Source organism: Scomber japonicus, chromosome 17, assembly GCF_027409825.1.
Source record: "Scomber japonicus isolate fScoJap1 chromosome 17, fScoJap1.pri, whole genome shotgun sequence".
NCBI classification, from domain to species: Eukaryota; Metazoa; Chordata; class Actinopteri; order Scombriformes; family Scombridae; genus Scomber; species Scomber japonicus.
Window position 1 is genome coordinate 31,678,919 of NC_070594.1, and position 18,277 is coordinate 31,697,195.

Sequence of the window (18,277 nt, forward strand, 5' to 3'; positions counted from 1 at the left end):
TCACATCAAATCAGCCACCAAAACAGCCTTCTATCAGCTTAAGAACATATCCAGAGTGAAGGGTTTTATGGTTCAAACAGACCAGGAGAAGTTGATTCATGCTTTCATCTCAAGTAGACTCGACTACTGTAACAGTCTTCTGACTGGACTCCCACAAAAAAGCATTAAACAGCTGCAGCTCAAGTTTGAACCAGAACAAAGAGATCAGAGCACATTACTCCAGTTCTAAAGTCTTTACACTGGCTCCCAGTCAGTTCTAAAGTCTTTACACTGGCTCCCAGTCAGTTCTAAAGTCTTTACACTGGCTCCCAGTCAGTTCTAAAGTCTTTACACTGGCTCCCAGTCAGTTCTAAAGTCTTTACACTGGCTCCCAGTCAGTTCTAAAGTCTTTACACTGGCTCCCAGTCAGTTCTAAAGTCTTTACACTGGCTCCCAGTCAGTTCTAAAGTCTTTACACTGGCTCCCAGTCAGCTATAGAATAGATTTTAAAGTTCTGCTACTGGTCTACAAACCACTGAATGGTTTAGGTCCAGAATACATGAATGACATGTTAGTAGAATATAAACCCAGTAGAGCTCTGAGATCTACTGACTCAGGTCAGATAGTTGAGCCCAGAGTTCAAACTAATCATGGAGAAGCAGCTTTTAGCTGTTATGCTGCACACAACTGGAACAAACTACCAGCAGAACTGAAATCAGCCCCAACTGTGAACATTTTTAAATCCAGGTTAAAAACATTTCTCTTCTCCTGTGCTTATGATTGAGCTCTTTTAAAGCACTTTACATTTTAATCTTTCATTTGCACTCTTTGTCCTTTTAATGATTTTAAAGCTAATTTATTATTTTATGCTGCAATCATTTTATTTATGTCTTTCTATTTTTCTGTACTTTGTTTTTATTGTGGGGGGGTGGGGGTGGGGGTTAATTGTATGTTTTACATGTTTTTCTGTTTTATGTAAAGCACATTGAATTGCCATTGTGTATGAAATGTGCTATATAAATAAAACTGCCTTGCCTTGCCTTGCCTTAATCAACAAACAGCATGGTAAAAGGATTATACATTCAGTATTACCTTGACTTTCTAAAATGCCTGGGCTTCTTCAGGACCTTAAAACAGGAGGATTTTGCACAGGAGTTTTTCAGGTCCACCAACTGGTAGATGATGGGGTTGTACATTGCTGCAGACTTGGCCAGAAGGGTAGGAATAACAGACACAGGGATGGGCACTGAATCTGGCTCGCCAAATGCTGACACCACTGACACCACTGCATAAGGGATCCAGGCTATCAAGAAGCCTGCACAGATCAGCATTGCCACCTGGGAGTGGACACAAAAGGAAATTCAGATCACAGATTTGGTCTTAAAGCCATGGTTCGACTAGGTCGAAATTACGCCAAATCATCGCTTTAACAATCTTCCTGTATGAGCAGCGAGAAAATATTTTCCTTCATTCAAACCTCTCACCCACCTTTGTGAGTTTCATCTCAAGGTTGTGGCTGTTATTGATGCGGGCATCAAAGTGTGAGACCTCCTTTGTGGAGGACTTGACCTTAAAGATGATCATGACATAGGAGAAGACTATGATGCCGGTGGGGAAGATGAGACAGAAGAACAGGATGGCCATGACAAAGCTCTGGCCAGACACGGAGGCCTGTGCCAGCCACCAGTCCAGGGTGCAGGAGGTCCCAAAGGGTTCTGGGGCGTAGTGTCCCCAGCCAATCAGGGGCATGGTGGCCCAGAAGGCTGCATACATCCACACAAAAGCCATGCACAGGAAGGCGTGGTGGCGTTTAAGCCATGCACCTAAGAGTGAAAAAGATGGACTATTGATGAGAGAGACAATATAGAGAGCCCCCCCCCCCAATCTAAACACTAATTCTAACCTTATTTTCTATCTGTGGCCTCAGCCTCATACTGCAGTGATAATTACCCAGCACTGGCAGATGTCACACATCACACCACTGCATCAAGCAGTAGTAAAGCATGTATTTTTTTCCACTTAAGGCAACATGTCTGCTCACATAACTCGCAGTGACAATGTGCAATGAGTCCTGTCACACTTTAAAAACAATTTCAGGAGAAAGGTTTGAAGGATTTTCATCTAGAAGGGGTATTTGTGGAATTCTATTATTAAAGTCAAACAGAAATCATTTTTTGTGCACTTATTTGGTCAAACTTTGTTATAAACATTGACGGTATATGGATATACAGCATGATTTCCTCCAGTGAGTTGGCCACTATGAGAGTTGACAGCATATCTCCTAAGCATGCAATGCACTGATATAAAAAACATCATTTCAACAAATGTCTCCCGAAATTGTTTCATCCTCAATGATATGTGCATTATCTGTCGTAACATTATTGTTTATATTTCAGTTCAATGAGTCATTTAATTCAAGTTTGTAATCTTTTGTAAGTAACTGATTTTATTATTTACCTTCCATATGCTGTTACTTATTTTTATTCCGATCAAAAAGCCAATTCATGCATATTTGTATGTCTGTGGCCTAATGTCTGTCAGCACGAGTGTGCATGGAAATGTTACAGAGGTTCTGTTAGATGATATTGTGACCTACCATATCTCAGATGGCAGATCTTGAGGTACCTGTCCAGGCTGACCATGGTCATTGTGATGAGGCTGCCACATCCAAAGAAGAAGCCTGCCCATCCGTAGAACTGACAGCCCTCCCAGCCAAACAACCAGCGATGGGAGAAACTAGATACAATAAAAAAGGGCTTTCCTGTCACTGCAAGGACGGGGAATAGGAAGGAAAGACAGGAGGAGGAGTAGGATTAAGAGAAGGAAGAAGAGACATGAAAGAAAATGGATTAGGGTGAATGGAAAGGTGGAGTACAGAGGAAGAGAAGGAAGAAGGGCAGATGGAACAGATGGAAATGGAGAAAGGGGGAAAATTATATAGAAAAACAAAGTTAAATGAAAACGTGGGAAACGGAGTGGATAAAAGGGAATAGTAAGAAAGAACAGTGTTTTGTTGACAGTGATAATATGGAGGGAGGAGTTTTCAGAGACGGGGAGGGAGAAGGAAAGTAAGGAGCAGAAGGGGTGAGAACAAGAAATTAGTACCAATATTTTATTATTCTTTATTAGTTATATTTACTAAATCAGCAATCATTGTGTTATTCTGTTTTGATCTAGTTTTTGACTTTCCAAGCCTGTTTGTGGTTTTCAGCCTCAAGTTAATTGCTTCCTACTGAAAATGTACATTTTCCATCTCAGATCACAAACAGAAAAAGGGGTTCACTAAAAAACTACAGGTAAGCTCAAGGCAGCAAATGCAACCATTACATGTAACAATCTCCTAAAAAACAACATTTAATTTCATTTTATACATTATACTAATAAATAAATAAAGATTTGATCATAGTATATATGAAAGAACTCCAAACACATGCTCACTTACTATTAGCTAGACTAATTCAGGATAATCCAATTCCATGGTCATTTTGGGCTGTAGATTAGAAGCTATAGATTATATCATACTTGTTTGTAGTTTGTACATTTTTGTTTTCTATCATCGTTGACATAAAAGGATAAGACAGGATAATACACATTAGTCTCAGAAATCAAACAAGCCCTCTTGTATAGATTTGAAGGTTGTCTATTATTGTGCATTCAACCTTTATGTCTGTCCTTGCCTATGGAGATATTCTTGTCATGCTGCCCCATCCACACTTCAGCAGTTAAACCCTGTGTATCACATTCTATTACATTCTATCAAATGACACATTTTGCACTCATCATTGTTCTCAGTATCTCCAGGTTAGTTGGACTTCCTTACAGCGAAAAGGAAAAAGACAAAAAACATCTCATGTTATACATCTGTAGAGCACTGCTGCTTTCAAACTACCTTACATCTCTTCTTTCATATAAATCTAGTAACTAGTAACAACTGTTTACCATTTACCATCCACTAACTTTGTGTAAAGTAACCTTACATACCCTGCTGTTCACACTAATGTTGGCAGAAATGTTTTCAGGTATTCTGAACCTTTTAAATGGTGTTACATTTACCTCAGATATATTAAAGCTTTTTTATTTAATGTTTTTTATGATTGTTGTAACTGATTTTTATTCATTTCTGGTAAACTGTGTATGTATGTACATGTTTTCAGGTCTTAATGTCAAAGAGACTGCCTGATTAAATAAAAATTAAATAAATAAAAAATAAAAGACCTGAACATTACGACCTTTGTATAAGTGGAACTTATTGTTGGCTGTTGTATTTGACTGCATTAGTTGTAATGAGTTGTAATGAACGGGTAAATGAGTGTATATTTCTGTTGCAGCTTGGAAGAACTTTGATGATAAAAGACAAAAGTTTGATGTGTCCTGAAAGGTTGAGTGTTACTGTGCATACTGTATACTACATACTACTGTGCTCAAGCCATAGGCCACTAAAATGATATCAAAGTTAACTTGCTCTCCTTGCCTTAAGACTAAATTCATTGCAACAGGCGGAAAAATCCCATCTTTTAGTGCTGATGACAAAAGACCCTTTCTCATTTCCTGGTATTTCAAAGGTTTAAAAAGAAGTAATACATGTGGCAGCTCTTGTGACAACTTGTGGCAAGTGTCTCATTACTGTGCAACCGAAAGAAGAGTGACATATGAGAGTGTAAGCTCATTGATGATGTAAACACAAAATAATCGTAATTGTGGCTTCCTCAAAACATAATATGTTACCGAGCATGCACACACAAGAGTCTATTGTTGCCTACTTCAGTGACTTCCTGACAGTCGTGTGTGTCAGATGTGGGCCTTGTTCTTGGCGAGCTGGACAGGCCAAGAGCCGAGAGGCATGCCAAGTCCAAGCAGCATAAAAGAGATAAACATCGAAACCTCTTGAGGCAAGATTACATGAGACCATGAGCCAAATGTTTTCTTGGAATCACTGAAAACCCACCAGGGCATGTACTCATGCTTGCACATGGTTGCTCACATGTTTGAAGGCTTAATAGCATTTACAGTACACAATCTGAGTCACAGCAATAACAGAAAAGAAAACTTTCAGCTCTACAAATCAGACATTTGTTTTGTTTGCCCTTTGGCTTGTTTGGTTACCATCACTGTTATCTGTCTTACAGCTGGTGTGGAAAGGATTATTTCTAAATGGAGAATATGTACCAAATTCATGTTGGAAGCCATGTAGGATCTGACCTTCCTTGACACCTTCCTGCAAGCGTAGAAGTTTGTCACTCCCTAAAAGATTGTGGAGTAGCAGCACACTCCTATTATCTGACTGAAACAGCTTGCAGGGGATTATTCCACTTTTTAAGTATTAGTGTCATATCAAGATTATTCATAATAAAGTCCAGAGTTTTCTTTACATTTGCACACAAAAAAACGTTCCACCCCTGCATAAAATGCTGTAGAAAAAGATTATCATTTACAGTAATGAACAAGTACAAGAATAAAGTAGAGCATAGAGTTAAACCCTGTATGCAAGTAAATGCTGACTGATGAAATTAGTCAAACTTTTCTCAGTTGCTGCAGTCCATGAAATACTGTGAGTCATAGCTCTGCTTAAAGGTTGAGAAACATTTCTTCTGACAGCGGTAAGTAAATGAATAGTTCCCACTTACACATCCAGCAGACACAGAGCAACATTAATATTTATCTGGTCGTGTTTCTCCTGGCGAATGTAAGTCCAATATGCATTCTCTTTTTAGATGTACTCTGATCTCCACTAACCCCTGAAGGACATATCCGACTTTTTAGCTGCTAGATCCTTTAATATCTTTACTGGCTCGTACTGAAGTCAAGTTGACAAGTTGCCAACTTTGGCGCTGAGCAGGTAGCATACAACTGCTGCATCTGGAAATGACACTAATGAAGCTCAAACTAAGAAGTCAAACTGTGGGCTGGATAATCAAAACAATGAGCAGAGTCAGGAGATTATTCTCTTTGGGTTAGTTACTGAGAGCAATCCATTTTACCAACACTTTATCATTTGAACTATTCTTAAAAATATTCATCATAGCAAAGACAGTTCAGGAACATTGCCTGATGCTGACAGCACTGGACTAACTGTATAAGTATGTTATTTATTGATCTAAAGACTAAGTCATGCTGTGAATCTTAACATGGCCTTGCTGAAAGCTGTCTATATCTTGATTAAATGCTCAGGTATCTAGTCTTGAATCTGTTTCCCTGAACCTGAATCCTTACATTTCTTTATCAAAATATTCTAATGCATTTTCGTTTTCATTATCTTAATGAAAGCAGTCTAAAAACTGGAATAATCTTTATAGCTGACAGCCATGAAGACAATAGAAGATGAAGAAAAATAAGACAAAAGGGTTTTTGGCTTGACTTGTTTGAGGAAGTGGCCTTTGTTTGTAAAGGGGTGTTCACACCAAGAGCGTTGGACGCGATTTTGTCGCGCGACAAATGAAAATCTGTTGCGCTGTCGCTCAAGTTTTGAAGCGTGACCATTTTGTGTACATTTGTGTCATCGCGTCATCGTGCCATCGCGAGTCCGCCCATTTTCACGGCACAACAACATTGCTTTCTTGTCTCTTCAACCATGGTCGAGATAACAACATTTGCTACCACCGCTGCCCTGTCCATCTGTCTCCGGTGAGTAGCTGTGTATTGTTGTGTTAAAATCAATAAATATTCACTGACAGGGAGATTTAGCTGCTGCTGCTTTGCTGAGAAATGTTGCTTCACAGCCGGTGTTTCGGTTTAACTGGTTACCGTGTTAATAGGTGACTTTCTCATAACTCTCTTAAAAAAATCATTGATTGTAGTTCAATCCTTTAAAAATACACAATAATATGTGTAATAACTAATCATTTATGTAAGTTTGGTTTTGTTCAGATAACTCATTGACTTCTTGTAACGTAATGTAATGTGAGAAAGTCACCAGTTAACACGGTCACCAGTTAAACCGAAACACCGGGCATAACTTCAGCAGTGAGCCTCGTTGTTGCCAGGACCAGGTCGCCTTTCACCAATACTGATCTTTATTTGTATAGCACTTTTCATACATGAAATGCAGCTCAAAGTGCTTTACAACAAAGACATTACATGCATTGATTGCTTGAGCACTTTCACATATGACATATCATATGTGATCATTTATTTGTGTCTTTGTGGTTGTTTTGTATTTTGAGTCTTGAGTATGGATTTGATGCATGCTGTAGGCCTATGTATTTGTGTATTTTCTGATCTAAATAAAATATAAACTGCCACATAAAGTATCACTGCATGCTACAACTCAGCTTAATTTAATGTTTTCTATGATGCAGATACCTGGCCACTGGTGACTCCTACAGGACCATCGCCAACAGCTTCTGTGTTGGGGTCTCCACTGTGTCCGTGGTCGTGGCTGATGTGGTGTCCGCTATCTGGGACTGCCTTTAATAAAGCTTTAATTTGGCATGTCTGCAACAATACAATAAACATAAAATATGCATGACATGATAAATATGCTAACTATCATATCAATGGTGCCATCTGATATTATTCTGGTATTGTTTTGTCCTGTAAATGATTAGTCAGTGTCCCACATAATGCTGTGGCTACCTCCCAACCTCTGACCCGTCCCGTAGATGGAACAGTGTGTTTTAAGAGGTTAAAATAAGTTGTTTAGTTTATGTTAATTAACTCTGCACAGCTTGAATCAAAGTTTACAGTACACAATGTGGGTGAGCAACAAATATCTGAAGTCTGGTGAGAATGTTCACTGTAGGTAAGAGTAGACGAAAGACAGCTGAGATGTTTATATTTTATTAATTAAATTGTCATACAAAAAAAAAAAAAAAAAATATATATATATAGATAGATATATATGTACAAAAACAATAAAAAAAATATATAACATGGAAGAGCCTCAGGGACACATATGAACAAAATGAATGATTCCTCAAAAGTCTGATACGTTCCCTGCAGTGATTGCTGCCCCATTGCTAAATAGCTACTCGGCAGGTTCCAAATTGAGCACAACAGTGCTAGCTTCATAAATAAGTTCATGAATTTGAAATTTTACAAATGCCTTCCTTTGGGGTGACAACCTCTCCAGGGAAGGAACCAGGCTTTTGAGGAATAGTTCATCCTCTGAGGGGGGAGGCTGGGGAGCAGGTGGAGTTTGCTGCTTCAGGCCGTTGAGGGTTTCCAGGACGAGAGCCTCTAACTCCGCCCGTCTGTTGGTGGAGTCGGCGGAGTTTTCCTCCTCCCTGGCCCTCTTCCTGGACCTCTTCATCGCTGTATGAAATAGAAAAAACATTTTATGAAACTACTACCGTCCAAAAAATGCAATAGTTAGAAGTAACTCAATATCCAAATTAATATTTGTTTAAATATCTTAAATTAATTATCTATTAAACTATCTTAAATATGTCTTGTACATACCTCTTGGCACTGAAGCAGCAGGGGAAGCAGCAGAGACAGCAGTGGGAGAGACAGCTGGACCATCATCAGGGGGAGTACCAGCAGACTCTGGCTCAATGTCAGAATCTGCTTGGGCTGTAGTAGTGACAAACATGTCTTAGTTTTTTTGTTCATACAGTATATTAATTGACTAGGTTATTCTAACAATTACAGCACATAAAGCATTTTACAGATGCAGTCATTTAATACATCATACTGTTCTAGCCATAGCAATATCTATCCTCCACAACACTTTAAAGCAAATGATGTTTTAGTGCCCTTCATTCTTCACATTTTAACTTGTAGGTTTGGTATAGGTGAGAGTACAGATTAGTTATTGACATTTTTTTAGTGCAGGCTGTGAAAAACATATCTGTACTGACACATCAATACAAGTCAGTTATCATTTTATACAAAAACTAGTTTCCATGTCGTTTCTGTGTGTGTGTTCATTCATCAACAAACCTCCGATGGTAATCCCTGATGGGCCTGCTGTCTCTCCCTCGTCCTCCATGGACCCTACGCTGTACTCCACGGCCCCATCTTCCTCGACCCCTGCCCCCATGTTCCCGCTTGTTTCACGGGGGGCAACAAAGGGGTCGAGAAAAGACAGGACCGCGAAGTACCTCCACTTCTTCGCTGTCCCTGCTGCTGCCCCACTCCTTGACTCTGTCCCCTTCCTCCTCTCCCTCATATAAGTGTCCCTGAGGCTCTTCCATCTCCTGCGACACACATCAACTGACAAGAACACACGTAAATTAACTGTTGAATCTAGTAAACCAGTAACTTTATGCCGGGAAAGCCAGCTACGCTAACTGGGGCTATGCTAATGCTAACCAATAGCTGCAAACACGCAACAAATACATATTTACAGAACTTACCAGGTAATCCAGCCACCTGGCTTACTTTACTCCACGCCTGCTCCTTTTTTTACCGATCCCGGTAAAGGAGACAGGACGTGTCGTAAAGCACGGGGTGAGCTGTCACGGCAACTATCAGTTTGTCCTCCATCTTGCAGAAGAGTGATCCAGGACGGCGACGTCAGTGACGTCAGGAGAATCTCAACGCTGATAGGCTGCTGCGGAATGGCGTCACGCGATGTCGCTGCAAAAGTTCAATATTTTCAACTCGAGCGTTGACGCGATTTTCGCAGCATCGCGTCCATCGCATCGCGTGTGACGCGTGTATCGCGCCGCAAAGCAGTAAATCGCGTGTTTGCATTGACTTTACATGTAATCTCAACGCGTGACATCGCGACATCGCTCTTGGTGTGAACACCCCATAAGGGTTAAATGTTTTACTTGGTGAAAGCAAGATTGATCCACTATGGGTCATCAATATCCACAGTGACATGAGGTCATCGGTTCTCAAATGCAATTAACGAAAGTATTTGTCAAGCTGAGTTATTGTCCTGATGAGAGCGCTTAAGGAAAAACACAGCAATCTTTTAGAAGTACTATACAATAATGCTCTATTGATGGTAGTATTCCTACTTATGGTAAGGATAAATATTGCTGACTGTCACTGTTACTTTTACACCTTGTTTTCAATGTTTAGCTCTTAAATTAGCACTGCAACATAGAACCTAACTTGTTTTAGCACCTTAAGAGAGTAGTTTCCATTGTCTACAGTATAATCATGAAAACTGGTCTACTGCAGGAGGATGAGTGAGGATGAGTGAGGATACAGCCCTGAGTATGGCATGAATTATTATGCAAGGTGAGAAATATGTAACTGCTATTAAACTGATGTACTTCGATTACGCAATTTTGGTTGAACATCTAAACTTCTTTTACAGTACATGTATTTTCTCCAGTCATCTTTAGAATAAAAATAGATTATAAATGTGTGTTTTGTTTCTGTCCTCAGAGGTTTCCATTAGGCTTAACCCTAAATCAATAATTTAACTGCATGGCCTAACCAGTCAGCTTGGATTGGTTTATTTTTATCTTTGTCTTCATTTCTATCAAGCAATATTGAGCATCATGGACAGAAAAGCAATCACTGTAGCCTGCAGGCACTGAGATAGACATATCATTCAGTTCAAGTCTTTAATTAACTTGTATCTTACTTGAACAGAACTCCTACCAGGTGACCTTTCACAATCAATATTGTATAGTTCTGCTCACCTCACCCTTTAAACCCATGGATAAATATTTTTCCATCAACCTGATGTGCCAGATGGTTTGTTACACAGAACTATCTGACAAGTCATCCATTGAAACAATTTGGAAAAGGGCAAGTACTTTCAAAAAAGACTTGACAGGTGATTGGATGTCTGTCTTACTTTGTTTGGCAGGTGAATTTGTGATGCTGATTGGTCCAAACCACTGGTGCTTCAGACACAAGCTCATAAGTGGAAGCCTGCCAAGATGGGGTCTCGTGTGATCCTGTGATGTTGTGCTCTTATAAGTCCAGCTGGGTCACAAGGTAAGATGGTGATTCATGGCTAAGACACTAACATCCATGGCACTCCAATGAAACGTATCTGTCATGCAAGACATGTGTTGATATGAAAGTAATTATTAATTAGTAATTAATTACTGTCTAGGGCAAATACTTTTTTCATAATAACTTTCATATGCTGTACTAACATTTTAGAATATCATGTATGATTATGCATAAACATTTAAAAACGTTTTTCTCTTACTGTATTGTATTATTACCTGATTAGACTTAATTCTTGTGTTCTGTGCATTTTTAGGATTTTTCCCCCAACAGCATCATAAGTGAAAAAAAGTAGTGTACTGAATGTCCAGAAAGATCTTATACTAACACAGAACACAACATCCTTAACTTCTGGATGCTTTACAGGCCTGCAACAATAAGATGATGGTTTTAAAGGATCAGAGAGACCATCAGCTGGACTAGCAGCAGCAGCTGTTGCAGGCAAGGGTTTGCTCTGGTCTGATTCAATGAACGCAGTTGTTAACTTTTAGTTTATTCACATTGGTTCAATTGCTTTTGACGCAATAAAAGATACAATACAAACCAAAAAACAAGCCAAAAGGCATCACTCGATGCATGATCAGTCAGAACTTAACAAAGAAAAAAGGTCCTGAAAAGGCTCCTATCTGTCCAAATATCAAAAATGAACATTGCATGTAGTGTTAGTCCTAGTAGGATCTCAATTCATTCTGGCTACTTCACTAACAACTGTTGATTTTGCTCATCAACAAACTTCTATGCAAAGAACACCTGGCTACGTTTAGCTCAAACTGGCAAATCCAGGTCGTATCATGTTCCAGCTGCATTGACGTCAACATTGCTGACATATGTGATGCTCTCTAAAGTTTGTTGCCAACGATCATTCAACGAAACTTGGAAAAGGAATTCTTCTAAATAATATCCTTGGTAAGAGATTATTTTCACCATGGAGAGAAACACGTCCCTCTTTCTGTTGCTCTGCTTTATTTGAGGAGTAAAAGGTGCTGCTCTGCCCGTCTGTGTGTGCATTACAGACCGGGACAGTCTGTTTCATCACTTGTGTGTGAGGTGTGTATTGAACTTGAAGCAGAAAAAATATCCAAATATTGACCCACATGATATAATATCTCAGTTCAAAACTCAGTCAGCAGACAGCAGATCTCTGTCCATACAGCTTCTGATTCTGTGTCTCTAAACTGTACAACGCATTGTTGTGCAGTAGTCTATGTGATCAGTCACAGTCAAATAAGTTTATCTTATTTTTAAATGTGTTTCAGGCAGGAATACATGTAGAGTTTACATAGAAATTGAAAAGCAACTCGCCACAGGCCATTTTTCAACGCTCTTCGGTGAGTTCACAGCGTCAGACCTGTCCAAAGAAATTGTACCAAATCGGGGGGAAAAAACCCAGAGTCCTATTCAACCGGACTAAACCATGCAGGTTTGAAATCGCCCTTAGGAAGTTCAGTGTGGTGAGCTTCATCAATACCTTTAAGGCTGATCACAGCCAGAGTGAAAGCAGATTTAAGTGCTGTGGCAGCTGTGAATCAGGAGATAGAGCAGTCGTCCACTAATTGGAAGATTGGCGGCTTGATTCCCGGCTCCTCCAGTCCATATGTCCATGTGTCATTGGTCAAGATACTGAACCCTGAATTGCTCCCGTTGATGCGCCAATGGTGTATGAATGATAAGTTTCCTCCTGATGAGCAGGTTGGTACTCTGTGTAGTAGCTCCTGTCATCAGTGTATGAATTAGGGATGGGCGAATCGATCCTGTGGTATCGATATAACGATACTCACACGCTACTCATTTGGCATAGATTTCCTTAAACAAATATCGATATTAACTAACAAATAAGAATTGGGGGTGCATGCATCACTTTCAACTGTTTTAGATAGCTTACTTCAATTACTATGTGTCGAGACACCCCCGTACCTGGCAGCATATTGAGCTGGCCCCAGTGGCCCGTGTCACGTGACAAGGAAATTTGAGACATGAGCCACTCAGCCGACAGTGCACACTGCACAGCCAACACCAATGCAAGTTATTTTTCACCAGTTGATAAAGTTACAGGAAGGTGCCAGGTGTGCACACAGCAGCAACACAACCAATTTAACCAAACACCTGAAGACCACACATCCCGAGAGCCACAGTGAGCTTGAGAAAAAACAAGCTGCTGAAAGACAAGTTCAGTCTCCTGCACCACCCACTGTCCACCAAAAGACCTTGCTGGAGAGCCAAGTGTATCCAGGTCCAGACAGCACTGTTACCTTTGGCAGTGTAGTGATAAAGACAACGCTTGTGTTGTGTCTGTTCCTGAATCTTTATTGATAGAGATTTTAATTATGCAGCCCATATAACAATGGAGGGAGTAGACAGGAGTCCAGGATGTCTTGTATTGAAAAAGGTTTATTTACTTGATCAAGGAGAAATGAGCGAATGATCAGTACACATTACATGGCCTGAAGCTTCCTTCAATTCTGAGGCTTCTCTCCTCCGGGAATAGACTATAACCCACACAGATAACGTCCAGGGTTGAGCCATGCCCAAATATGGACAGATCCAACACATCTACAATATACAGAATTTAGTGTACTGGTCTATAGACAAAACATTGCTTAGACAACACTCAGGACCTTTGTCCTACATCCAACACTATATCAAAACTCTTGACTGCAGTTGCCTCTACTCCATTCAGGGAAAACAGTCAAACACATATCTGACCTCGGCTACTATAGCAACACTATCAGATGCCTCCTGTTTTCCCCAAAAGGAGCAGACTCACTGTTTACCACTATCTCAAGGGGAGACAGTGTCTGTACTCAAGATTTGGTGAGGCCTTGCTTATGACCGCAAAGCCTAGTTTGACCCAGTGCATATTAATGATGGAAAATTCCCTAACATTTATGATCACAATCTAATTTTAACACAACATACTTTAGCTGAAGAGGATATTTATATCTAGTATAGTCGAGTTGTTGATGACTTAAAACAGACATTGGTTTTAGTAATGTTTACTGATATTTTGCCGAAGTAATTATGCAAAACGTATATGTGTGAATATACATTTATTTTCAGAAGTCTGAACACTTGATTAAGCCAGGTATGAAATCCTTATTTTATTATGTGAATAAGTAAGAGGCAAAAGCTTCTACAGAGAGGAATTAAGTCATCTTGATTTCCACACCAAAGAAATACGTTTACTGAAATTGAACAGTTCTGGCTCAGAGTAAAAAAGATAAGAAAATATGAGATACAATTTTTGGGGATTTTTCATCTTTGCATGATAGTTTTATTTTTCCATTGGAAAAAAACATTAAAATTCTGATGTTGTGATATTGGTTTTAATCTGTAACATGATTTTCATATTTGATTAATTATAATACTGTTTATCACAAACTTCAAAAAAATATAACTGCAGGTTCTTGTGATTCAGATTCAGCCATATTGCAATTTGGATTATTTGACAGTTATTTGACAATATTTTGACTGGAAAAAATTGCCAACAAGAAATTATCAGTATCAATATCAATATTGATGAAATTGCAAGAAAAAGTATCGGTATCGTATGGAATCCTAAAAGTGTGGTATTGCCCATCCCTAGTATGAATGTGTGTGAATGGGTGAATGTGACATGTAGTGTAAAAGTGCTTTGAGTGGTCATAACGACTAGAAAAGCACTATATAAGTACAGTTCATTTACCATTTGACACTGCTTTCTTTCCACTTATCACAAAATAAAGACACAGTCAGATGAAATGGCCTCAGGCACTCTGTAAGAGGACTGTGGTCAAGATGACAAGTGTGACTTATTGAAACATTAAGACTTAGTTGACCTTTGGCTGTTGCCAGGAGGGTACAGTGACAGCAGTGACTGTAGTTCAATGAAAACAAGCCCACTCTTATGGTGCAGCTGTTAGACCAAATTGTGGTGGTTAAACATTTTTCCCTGCACAATAGTGAATGGACTGGTATAGCATATTCAAGTTGAAAGATTCCCAGCTGGGTTAAAACATTTGTATGAAATACCTTCAATTCAAATTGAATCAAGCAGGTTTGTCATCCTCTGTGCTACTGACAAATCAGCTCCGATGGTCTGCACAGATAGAGTCACAAAAACACATGACCAGAATTTTTCTCAATGACTTCAAACAGTTTGGCTGCAGGAATCTAACACCTGCTGTTCCAAAAGGTCTGTGTGAGGGACCAGCCTTTATCTGACATCTTCTCACTACAAACATCTGTCTTTTGAATATTAAGTACTGCAAGTAATTAATATGTAAATAAGCTCAATGGTTACTGATAAAGATACACAGAATATTGTTATGAAATTGAAATTGTCTTTGTAAAGAAAAGACATACTTCTATGATATGAGTAACCTCACTGTGATAGATGCAGATGTATTATTTTCTGAATAATTGCACACTCCTCTTTCATTGTTGTTACAGCAAGAATAAGAGACTGCAGGGATGTGTACTCAAGAATATTCAACAGAGTGCTGAATGGATGTGCTTTTGATGAAGCACTTCACGGACATCAATCTGATTAATTTTATGCAGACAATGCTGAGAGAAGAAAGACAAATGAGAGGCAGAAGAGCAGATGAGAAATCATTTTGAGAGAGCATGAAAAAAAAAAAATGTTATGATTTTCACCTTTTAAGATTTATGTCAGTTTCATAGTCAGATTGAGGGCAGGAAAAGGCAGAATACAATCAACTAGGTAATACATTTGAATAAGGTTAGCAATGAAATGCTTGTCCATATAAGCCAAAGGCTAAAAGCTAACCTTTTATATTGTGTATGTATGCTTTGTACATAATTCCATTTGGTCAAGAGATTTGGTTTTGCATTTTACATAGTTCAAAACTGAGTTCATGCTCATTAAAACAGCTTTCTAATTGATTTTGTATGTAAGTTTTGGCCATTTTGTGACAAAGTAACATTGACATGTTATGAACTTATAAAGGTGTTAATGCAAACACATTAGCATTAGTTGCTTTTTTACACATCCAATAGATGAATAAAACTGAGTATAATCAACGTTTATTTGAAGTTGTACTTCATACTTTCATGATAGAATTTGTGCTGGGCAGGTATTTGAAAGCTTTTTTGTTGAAAACATAAGTTGGATGAGAGTTGTGAGAGTGAATCACATATACTGTATTATGAAATACTGACTCTTTCTGTCCTTCTAAAGTAAAAAGCACAAGTATTTTATGTCTGTGCTATCTAAGTCATAAAGAAAAACAGAATAGACTAGTTTTGAGGGTTTTTTTTGTAATTCATAACTTTAATTTCTATTTCCCTTCCCCCACATATGCACACACTCACATACTCTTGTTACCAAACATGACTGCTGTGCTCTTTCCCTCATTAGTTTTGTCACATTGGTTTCAACACACAGTTAATCCAACCTTGTTTGTGGTTCAGCACATTTTGCATATGCTTAATGCACATTTGTTTTGTTCTCACATGTCAGCCTTGATTAACTGTGATACATTCTGTAACACAAGTGTTGACAGATCATTTTTTCCTTATTTGATAATGATTCTGTGTGCACTGCTCTTTAAGATAGAAAGCCAGTGGAGTTCTGTTCACATACATGTAAGCAACACCAGTGTGTCTATATATATTAAGACACAGATCAAACTTCTGCACAGCTAATACTGAAGAGTGTAGTACGTCTTGCAGCTGCAGTAAAGCATGCGGCAGCAAGCAGACTGAATGTGAGGATGAGGGCTTAAAGGCATAGATCATCACCAGATAATAATTAATAAAAGCTGTAAAAAACAAACAAACAAAAAAAAAAAAAAACAGTAATCAAGGTTGGAATGCCAACTAAATCCACCTTAAAATGTGATAGATGGAGAAGGATAATAAGAACATTTAATGGAATCAAATCAAGGTAAAAATGCAGGATTGGACAATGCCTCAAAGTTACTCCAACTGAGGCATTAGATGAAATCATTACACCCCTCTGAAACAGAATGGCATGACTCCTGCTTGACCTGGATGCTTTAGGTCATAAGTGTACCAAGAACTTTATTCCAGAACTCAATTGGTGGATGACATTTTGGAATAAAACTCTTCAGTTATTCTAAATATGCCAATGTCATAATTCCCATCACAAGGCATGAGAGGACAGCAGACTTATTTATTAACATTTATTGTAAGCTAGGACTACAGCGTAAGTAGCTGCAAGGCAAACTCGTGAGTATGACCAGGTTTTGTTCACCTTCTGGGAACATAGTGGGTTGATTTTTGACAGTGTTTGGTACAGAGCAGTGCAGGGCATACATGGGTAAGCATCATGCACTATATCCCTATAGACCAGAGATATAAGGTTAAAGATCATCAAGTTCCATGGAAACTGTGTGAGTTGTCACACTTCATTATAAAAATCACATGTTAGCAATTTATTGTTACTTGTTATGATTTCATAATAGCATGTAAAGCCCCCTGAGCTATAGCTTATGAAAGAAATGTTATATAGTTGTCTACAAGTAGTTCACTGGTTTACATGCTTGCTCAAACATTATCCAACATCTTTTCTGAGAATCTATTAGTGCTGTCTGGAGTGAAGGGATGACTATCTCCAGTGGTGGCTGGTGACTCAACATATTGGGGAACACAGGAAGAAAACCAACCGATGACATCATGTTTTCTTACACTAGTTGACTACTTATCTCTACTTTCTTCTGTTTAAGTTATGTGATGTTCTTATGATCTAATGCAGACCATGCAGAGGCCTTTGGAGGGGCAGGTGTTCAATGTTAAAAAAGGGGCACATGGAAAAAGATAATAAAACACCATACACTAACATCATTTATATCATAACCTGTTGAATTATATCCATACAAACACAATGTAATATGGAATATTACATCAGAAACTACATCATACTATATCATTATCCTCAAATGAAATCAGCAGGAAAGACAACATTAGGTTAGTATGTTAACATGTATGTATGTATGTATGTATGTATCATTAACATTATTTAGCTAAGTGATTATTAACTGTGCTACAGATAAGATAAACTACAGCCTGCATGTTTTAGTAATCACTGTTGAAAAGACAAGAGCCATCATGTCACAATTTATGACAGATGACAGATGACTTCACAAACAACAACAGATCCCTCCTCTGTTGCTCTGACTGAGTTTTCTTCAAATTTTTTAGGAAGCGTTTCCTTATTAGAATCAAGGATCTAAGCACAGAGGATGTTGTATTGCTGTACAGATTGATTTGACTTGACGTACTGCATCTCTCTCTGCCTGGGACATCCCAAACTATATGTCTCCTGTATGTAATGCAGGCTTTCTGTCAAGTCCAGAAACATTACACCGCTGTTTTCATAGGCTTAATAGAACTACCCATGGCTACCAAAGTGACCTTTAAGTGTCAAATTGTCTTTACATTAAGTAGCTGAGGGGAAAATGTGTTAGGCTAT

The 18,277-nt window shown here is 38.7% G+C and overlaps 1 protein-coding gene across 1 annotated transcript in view; it reads right to left on the reverse strand.

The window, feature by feature from the left end:
* Window positions 1-18,277, reverse strand: part of opn5 (opsin 5) — a 57,772-nt gene that overhangs the window by 6,564 nt on the left and 32,931 nt on the right. Inside the window, exons 4-6 of the mRNA XM_053337257.1 lie at window positions 2,576-2,746; window positions 1,468-1,802; window positions 1,072-1,316 (exon numbers count right to left, since the gene is read on the reverse strand). Of these exons, the coding sequence (XP_053193232.1) occupies window positions 1,072-1,316; window positions 1,468-1,802; window positions 2,576-2,746 (751 nt within the window). The remainder of the gene's footprint in view (window positions 1-1,071; window positions 1,317-1,467; window positions 1,803-2,575; window positions 2,747-18,277) is intronic.